The 9204-nt window shown below is 39.9% G+C and overlaps 1 protein-coding gene across 1 annotated transcript; it reads right to left on the reverse strand.

The window, feature by feature from the left end:
• Positions 1 to 5: 5 nt before the first annotated feature.
• LOC113472325 (cysteine-rich motor neuron 1 protein-like) lies at positions 6 to 4240 on the reverse strand (the record flags this gene model as incomplete). Its single annotated transcript, XM_026832017.1, has 5 exons — positions 4228 to 4240; positions 3670 to 3738; positions 1545 to 1727; positions 894 to 1085; positions 6 to 445 (listed from the first exon to the last, which is right to left on the reverse strand). Coding segments are annotated over exons 1-5 (897 nt in total), but the record flags the coding sequence as incomplete, so codon positions are not given.
• Positions 4241 to 9204: the final 4964 nt, after the last annotated feature.

Here is a 9204-nt window from a genome sequence, read left to right on the forward strand (position 1 = left end):
GTTTCGTTGTAATCATCTACGCCGTCTTCTGGTTCTACCATGCCTGTGTTGTCTGTAGAGTCTACTACAGTTTCTGTGCTGTCTGTAGAGTTCATATCACTGGGAGGTTCTATTGTTGTGTTAGCATCATCTACATCGATTTCCCTGTACTCCGTTGCAACTTCGGTGAGATCCTTTGTAGTGTCTGTTCCCATTTCGTCAACATGGGTTGTGTTGTCTTCATCGTAGCTGTCAACGGTTGACTCTTCACCATGAGTTGTGTTTGTGTCTTCATTAACCTCAGTATTCAGACTCGTGAGGTCTGTTGGTTCGTGTTCGTTCACCGATGTTGTGTTGACTTCCACCGCTGAGGTTGTCGATGAGTGTGAAAATGGTGACGTCATGAACCAGGGTTGCATTTCTCGTTTCGTGTTTCGAATGGGATCGTTGCCTTTTCTCGACAAATCTGAAAAAAGAGACAAAAATGTTTTGTTTAACTGTCCATGCCGGATTCTTACTTTCTTTAATCCTACCCCTACTTCCTATCTAACGACTACTCCATTCTCTCTCAAATCTTCCCCAAACCTTATCTGTCCATTTCAGTTCCGGTCTTCCTCTCTTTCCCTTCCCCTGTATGACTAGTTGCAGTAGTTGCTAATGTTAATGTTGAGTTGCTACAATTTGCTTGCTGAGCGTCCAATTTTATGAGCCCCTGATAATCAGTTGTGTATGTAGTGTGGAACGCATTCTTGAACGCAGCTGCGCAGTGTTAGTCGTGAGCTGCAAGTGATACGAACTTACGAAGGGAAAGTGAATTGTATCAGTTACTTTCCCTTCATTTCAAAATTTAAATGGAAAATCACAGAGTTGCGGAGCCCTCCATCATTACATTATGCAAATGATACATTTCTTACCCAGTGGAGGACAATGGTCATAGTTGGGGCAACAGGTCCCGGGCAACGTCCGCCCCTGACAGTCATCCCGGGTGAAACAGGTGAAGTGGGTGCACATGAGAGCGCCGCCCCTGCAGTAACACACCTGACATGGTGTTAGGGTTGAATTCAGCTTCTCCCCGTTGTTGTACACTTTACCATTGTGCTCGCACTCTGCAATCCAAAATAACGATAATCAGAAATGAAATTTATTAAAGAAATGGGGAGTTATTTATTTAAGTTAAAAATAATCAAAAAGTTTCAAGTGAGAAAAAAAAAAACTCTCACAGACAACCCCGACCCAAAGTTGTGACTTTGCCGAGAAATGAATAGTTCATCCCTAAAGGGAATTTCGCAAGGAAAAGAAAAATCCCTTTGAGATCATTAATAAAATGCATGTTTTTGCAGTTCATTGATAAATTTAGAAATTAAAATACCTAGGTACCTAGATTACCTACCTACACAAAGTCTACAAAATTTAACGCCATGAAGAGAAATTTGTATGAACGCCTGGTATCTTCTTGTGTATGCAATGTGCTAAGCAAACTTATTGTTCTCTAAATAGACTGATTTCCATAAACTCTCCCTCTATTTATACTTAAATGAGCTCACTGGTTAACTTGGTGTTCTTACCACATTTAAATTCGGGGCAGCATTGGTTGGGCCGCTGAATGGTTTGGCAGCCGGGTTTAATCTCACATTGCATCATTGAACACACCACTGTACCGTCCGTACACCGGCATTCCTCACACGGGCCAAACCGGGGCACCAACTCACCCGATCTGAACACACCCCCACCCCGCTCATCTATACAGTCTGGAAATGAAAACGGGATTGGAAGTTTATCCTCGGTGGTGTAGTGGTCAAGACGCTCACCTGATAAACAGGAGGGCATAAGTTCAATCCCAGCCGAGGTATGGAATTTTATCCCAAATATAATTTGAGAATTTGACCACATAATATTAGTAGCCTACTGCTGGAGTATGCGAGCAGTATAAATAAACACTATTATTAATGTCGACCACTCACGCTCAGTATGTCAGACAGAACGTGTGTGGCGGAAAAAGCATCCGACCGACCTAAGTCTCCAAAGCTATGTCCACACGTAGTCGACCGACCGTCGATAGACGCCGACTGAAACCAACCATACACTCCCTCGACAGCATAGATTCACCTCGTCTCTTATCTTCCTGAAATTCCGTTCCGAGAACAAACTTTATCTGTCCAGGCTCCAGGATAAGGTCGACTATGTGTGGACGAGGTGGACTATGTGTGAACACAGCTTTAGACGCGAGACGGTCTGAGCGTTAGTGGCCGGCATAATGGCCAGGACCAGCTTAGTTAGCTTGGAAAGGAGAGCTCCAAGCGCGTTGCAAGAGCTAGGTTGTGGGTTTGATTCCCGCCCGGGGCGAACTTTACTCTAAGCTCTAAGCCCTAAACAAATGAAGTTCGTTCTCGGAACGGCTTTCTCCTATCCTGTCTTCCTTTCCTCTTCGATTTCGATAAGATGAGATCTCTGTTATTACAGTTCTCTCTATCAAATCTCAGTCGGGAGGAGGTAGGAAAGAAGTTCAAGAATTGTCTATCTTCTAATTCAGATCAGAATTCAGTTTTTTCGTGATATTAACAAGTAGCAAGGTTTTTGCTAGATGCAGTACCGAGATAAGGTAGATGTACGAGTATTAAGTAAAGTATTATTTGCATGAAGAGTAGAAACCTATTATTACTAGAGATTACTTTATAATGCAGGATTTCCTGCCGGAATCTGTATACGAATCTGCGAAATCTTCTATTAACAGGACTACAGCGTGAGGTAGGAGGTATTTGGTATTTTGCACGGTATGATATTGACCTATAATACCGGTGCGGGGATATAGATTCTAAAAATAATCTAAATCATCTTTCATGTTGGGTATTTTTATAAGGATGTGTTTTTTTTTTCTACACAGGACAGGATACAGTAGAAATTAAAAAAAAAAAAAAAGAATGTATAGGAAGGCACAGATACATACATTAGAAATTATAGTAATAAAAATCATGCTTACGTGTTTGATGTCCCTATAATTATTACTCATATCAAGAGCTAGTTTCATGAAGAATTTGGGTTTTGAAAAATATGAAATGCGTACTTTCGTAGAGGCACCCCTTTACATATGTCCGATGAGCTTCTAATTAATGAAACCTACCTCTATCAATGCAAAAAAGATCATTCAAATTTATTGATGTCTTATTGATTGATTGATATGTTATTTGGTGAAATTGGATTCACTGGCAATGTATGTCGGTTAGGTGCCTAGGCATGTAATCAACTCAATAAAATTTGTGTTCGTTCATTGAGATGATTTTTTTTTTCTTTTTTTTTATGGTCCATTCCTAGAAAAGTATTCTTACATTTCTTACCTTTTAAATTTAAAGTTTCATTCCCGAAGCTCGTTGTCGTATTCCAAGAATCAACTTTGCCGACCGGGACTGAAAACAGAACAAAGACAAACATTAAACACTTCGTTTCAGGACGATAGAACCTCCGTTGTTACAGTTCCCTGTATCAAAAATTACTTGCTATTTGTAGCTTAACTTAAGTTAGTATTGTGCTATAGTGTAAACTTGTCCCTTAAGTAGAGACCTAAGTAGTTTAGAAGTTCACCAGGTAATTGCACTCAAGATGAAAATGCATCTTTATGTGTGTAACAATTTTAACATCATCATTACTTTTATTTTTTATGGTCCAATCCTAGAAAAGTATTCTTACATTTCTTACCTTTTAAATTTAAAGTTTCATTCCCGAAGCTCGTTGTCGTATTCCAGGAATCAACTTTGCCGACCGGGACTGAAAACAGAACAAATACAAACATTAAACACTTCGTTTCGGGACGATAGGACCTCCGTTGTTACGGTTTCCTATATCAAACATTACTTGCTATTTGTACCTTAACTTAACTTAAGTATAGTGCTATAGTGTAAACTTGTGCCTTAAGTAGAGACCTAAGTAGTTTAAAAGTTCACCAGGTAATTGCACTCAAGATGAAAATGCATCTTTATGTGTGTAACAATTTTAACATCATCGATCATATCATTCATGTCTGAATAGTTAAATACATAGAGTACATAGACCTATGTACTCATTAACATCTACTTATGTCTGGCTATGTACTATCTAGGAGTCTAGGTGCTTATTTATGTATGTCTGGCCATGTAGGTACTGTACCTACTAAATACTCATTTAAGTCATTCATAAGAACTCATCAACAATCAAGCTCATTTGGATCTCGAAAGTTAAGAGATGTACATATATTTTCAAACGAATCTCTCAAATTACTTCCATCTTTCATTTCTATGCTTTCTTTTAAGTAGCTATCTACCTACCATTCTACCGTTCCACCATTTGACATTCCGACAAATATGTGAGTCGTGTTTATTTCTGTTACTCCACTAATTGACTAATAGATCTGGGGTTGTTAACCTTTTCGAAGTGGCGGACCAGTAATATCAAACCCAATATGTACTTTGGGGAGCTCTTGATTGATTTCATTGGAGCCAACTTTTTTCTTTCTTTCTTTTGTCTGCCTTGTCCCGTGTTTAGACGGGGTCGGCATTTATCGTCAGCCTCCCAACCAGTCCTAGGGTGATTGCTTTGGGCTGACATTTGGTTTTGACTACAAATTTGACGAGTGGATGCCCTTTGCGTTTAACCCTTTCTGTAGCGAGAAAAATTCAGGCTGGTATTTTCCCTGTTTAAAGTCCCCCAGCCAAACTAAGCGGGTCTACTCCCTGTTTAACGTCCCCCAGTCAGACTGAGCTGGTCTACTCTCTGTTTAACGTCCCCCAGCCAAACTAAGCGGGTCTACTCCCTGTTTAACGTCCCCCAGCCAGACTAAGCGGGTCTACTCCCTGTTTAAAGTCCCCCAGGGAAAAAAATTATCTTTATAGTACTGTGATCCGAAAGGTACCTATTCCAAACACCTCAGTAAGTTCAGTTTCTTCCGATTTATCGTATTTCTATGGTTATTGCTTACACACAACGTACTCAAGCATCGAATGCTTGTTACTTGTATTTGTTATGGTACAGATTGACCGTTATCTCGTTATTTGTGTTTCATGTTCTCTCTTCGTAAAGAACATCAATATTCTACAGAAATCAAGAGGAAATCAAATATCAAGCGTGCCGAGAGATGTGTCAAATGTGTATACGTACAGTCTGGTGTCAACAAATTTCCCTTTTGTTTGTGAACCATCAACAAGTACCTATGCATGTGAATAGTTGATCCCATGGGATTTTTCACGCCGAATCGAATGGTGAAACTTTTAGAACTGTCCGACTTACTGTATACGTACAGTCTAGGAAGCAAACCCCGAAAATCGAGGTTTAGTCCAGGAAATAAAACCCTAAAAATCCGAGGTTTAGTCCAGGAAATAAAACCCCAAAAATCCGAGGTTTAGTCCAGGAAATGTGGATCCCGAAAATTGAGGTTGACTGGAACCAAATCTTGCAGTCCTGGATTTAAGAAACTGCGGAAAACCGGTAAGTTATAAAGGGATGGGGGCAAGTTCTTAGTACTTGTTCGTCAATCCTAGGTACTAGGTATAATAATATGTAGGTATCCTATAATATAGATATCTACCTATAATACCTACAGGTATCGCATCATCGATCATACATGTGCCACATTAGTGTGAGGTATAATTTGAGATTTTAATATAATAGCTCAATAAATAATTATAATTGTAGGTCTAGGTACTCGGGGTGTCCTTTTCAGTCCGAAGGGTTGCTTTAGGCCGGCCATTAAACGTCAAGATTTGGTTGACAAGATTCCCGTCATGCCCGAACTTTATACCAAACTTCGTTCTCGGAACGGCTTGCTTTCACATATCCCGTCCTCCTCTCTACTTCAGGACGATAAGACCTTTTTGTTATAGGACTACAGTCTACTCTCAATAATTCGGAGAAAAAAAAACTCTGGTCCCTCGAAATTCAAATAGGTAATCGAAAGTGGACTGTAGGTAACTGTTTTTCTGGTAAGTTCGGGATCATTTGATTGAAATGCTTGGTAGATAACTCCCACCGATCGCTCTTCAAGATCCGAAAGGCCACCTGACATGGTTTTTCCCGTGTGGACTGTAGGTAACTGTTTTTCTGGTAAGCTCGGGATCATTTGATTGAAATGCTTGGTAGATAACTCCCACCGATCGCTCTTGAAGACCCGAAAGGCATCCATCTTCTTCTTTCCCCGTGTACTGTACAGTCTGGCTGTACTCGAGACCTGGGACCCGAAAGGACTCCACAATAATAGAAATATAAACTGATCACCGGGAAATCATTAGACTTCTCCTGCAGAAAGATGAGATAGGCCCCGTGATGACATAGCACAATAACCAATCATACTATTCAATTCCTACTTGCGCTTCCATCTCAGGTTACGTGGATCTACGTGGCGTACGTGCCTGCTACGTGTTGGCCATCACAGGGCCGTGATTAAAAGGATTTTTTGGTGGTACTCGAACCACCGACCTCCTGATCTGAAGTCTCCCGCACTAAACCACTACAACACTTTTGAGGTTTAAATTCAAAATGGAATATATTTTTATTTAATTTTTCTCAGTACACATGATATTTTGAAATACGGGTCAAAGGGAAAAGGTCAAAGGGTTGGTTCACGCTCCCTCCTGATTACCACTATCACTTCAATCTTTTTCCTATGGTTTAGTACAGGCGTTGTCACGACAACAAATTTCCCTTTTATTCGTGAACCATTAACAAAGTAAACATGTGAATAGTTGATCCCATGGGATTTTTCACGCCGAATCGAATGGTGAAACTTTTAGAACTGTCCGACTTACAGTTAAGTTTAATGTAATAGAAAAGTCGTGTGATGTTCACACCAGATTTTTTTACACAGGATATAGTAGAAATTAAAAAAAGTAGGTAAGTACAGATAAATTAGAAATAGAAACTAAATAAAAATAATAATAAAAATCGTGCTTACGTGTTTGATGTCCCTATAATTACATAGGTACCTACTACCCATATCAAGAGCTAGTTTGATTAAGAATTTGGGAATTGAAAATATGAAATGCATACTTTCGTAGAAACACCTAATTACATACGTCCGATGAGCTTCTAATATTATATCTATGCGAAGAAGATCATTCGAGTTTATTGATACGTTGTGTTATTTGGTGAAATTGAATCCACTGGCAAAAAAGCAAAATTTACAGTTTCAGCAATGTATGGTGTCTAGGCATGTAATCAACTCAATAAAATTTGCGGTCTCCCTCATTGAGATGATTTTTATTTATTACTTTCTATTACCCTTACGTATAGGGAACCTATACAAGGTAATGAGAAAGTATTGCAATCGGTCCAAATTTTCAAAATCGATCACACCAAGATAGAAAACGAACTTCTGAAGAGGGGGAACTGTGGAAAGAAAACACGGCTACCGTATTCAGATTCTCAAACTTTGCACCCCTCTCGTCCTGAGATCAGGCCTGTGTTTGGCATACTAACATTGATATTAGCGGGTATACTATAGAATCTATTGTACACCTGTGTGTCTGCCAGTATGCAACCATGAATAGGAAGAAAACTGAGCGAGTTTTCCTGGGAAATCGATTTTTAGGCCGGTCACGCCAAGATAGAAAACGAACTTCTGAAGAGGGGGAACTGTGGAAAGAAAACACGGACCGTATTCAGATTCTCAAACTTTGCACCCCTCTCGTCCTGAGATCAGGCCTGTGTTTGGCATACTAACATTGATATTAGTGGGCCTGCTATAGAACCTATTGTACACCTGTGTGTCTGCCAGTATGCAACCATGAATAGGAAGAAAACTGAGCGAGTTTTCCTGGGAAATCGATTTTTAGGCCGGTGAGTCAGACTAGGAAAAGAGAAGAGATCTTGTTTATCCTGCTCGAATAGAAGAATAGGACTAGATACTTTTCTTCTTCTTCTTCTTCTTCTTCTTCTTCTTCTTCTTCTTCTTCTTCTTCTTCTTCTTCTTCTTCTTCTTCTTCCTTCTTGAGGTGCCGTCTCCGTTCCGGAGGTTGGCAAACATCATGGTTATTCTACACGTTATCCATAACGTATAGAAGTATTAGACTTCTTTTTTTCTAAAGAGGTTTAGTAGATTGAACATTTATGATGGCTACTGAGGTCTACATGAAAATTCAGTAAATTAATTTAATTATTACACGCACAACTTATGGCAATAAATAATAAATTAACATATTAATATAATCCTTATTGTTAGATCCTCCATAGGTAGGTACATAGGTCTAAGTACGAACGGTTCAGTAAAAGAGACCCAAAAGTGAGTTAAAGATGTGACCCATCTTAAACATACATAAATAATAGACCTTATAATTTATGTAAAATTCTCATTAGGGGACCTACCATAAATGTGCAGAAGTCGCCTATAAAAAGACTATGGACCCCTTGATGGCCAAATTATGAATGCAACACACATACTAAATACAGGTAAACAATAAGGAAAACCTTTTAAGACCAATTTTACGTGACCATGCCGCCCAGAATTTGTTAAGGTCGCCGATTTTTATAGTTCCCCTAATAAGACAAATCCCTCTATTTTATTGATTTTAATTTTGTAAAGGTCACCACTTTTATGGCAGTTCCCCTAACAACCCGAGATCCACTGTTGACTATTGGACGATGTTTTGTCCATGTTACCTTCGCACGCACCACGCACGTGAAATGTCTTGATATAGGGAACTGTAACAACGGAGGTCTTACCGTCTCGAGATCGAAGAGAGAAGGAAGACCAGGATAGTAGAAGGCGGCCGTTCCGAGAACGAATCTTACTTATTTAGGATGAAGTTCGCCCCGGACGGGAATCGAACCCGCTACCTAGCTTCCATTTAGACTCAGATTAGTGCCTGAGTCGATATAATGTTGAGATAGAGGTGAGAAGACAAATTAACCACATTTTCTACCGCATTCACCAGAAATGTCTGATTGTACCAAACACATAGGTAGGGTACTTTTTACCAAGAACTTTGAAGGATCTGACTCATTGACTGAGTAGTCCAGTGAAAAGCCAGCCTGGTTAGCTTGAAGGGTAGCACGTCTGCCTTGAAAGTGTTAGGTCGTTTTTTCGATTCCCGCCCGGAGTGGATTTTATCCTAAAGGGATAAGATTCTTTCTCGGAACAGCTGGTTTTCTCTCATCCTGTCTTTATTCTCTCTTCCACTGATAAGAGTAGTTCCTGCCTCGGTGGTGTAGTGGTCAAGGCGCTCGCCTGGTAAACAGGAGGGCGTGGGTTCAATCCCAGCCGAGGTA

Source organism: Diaphorina citri, unplaced genomic scaffold (assembly GCF_000475195.1).
Source record: "Diaphorina citri unplaced genomic scaffold, Diaci psyllid genome assembly version 1.1 scaffold4767, whole genome shotgun sequence".
NCBI classification, from domain to species: domain Eukaryota; kingdom Metazoa; phylum Arthropoda; class Insecta; order Hemiptera; family Psyllidae; genus Diaphorina; species Diaphorina citri.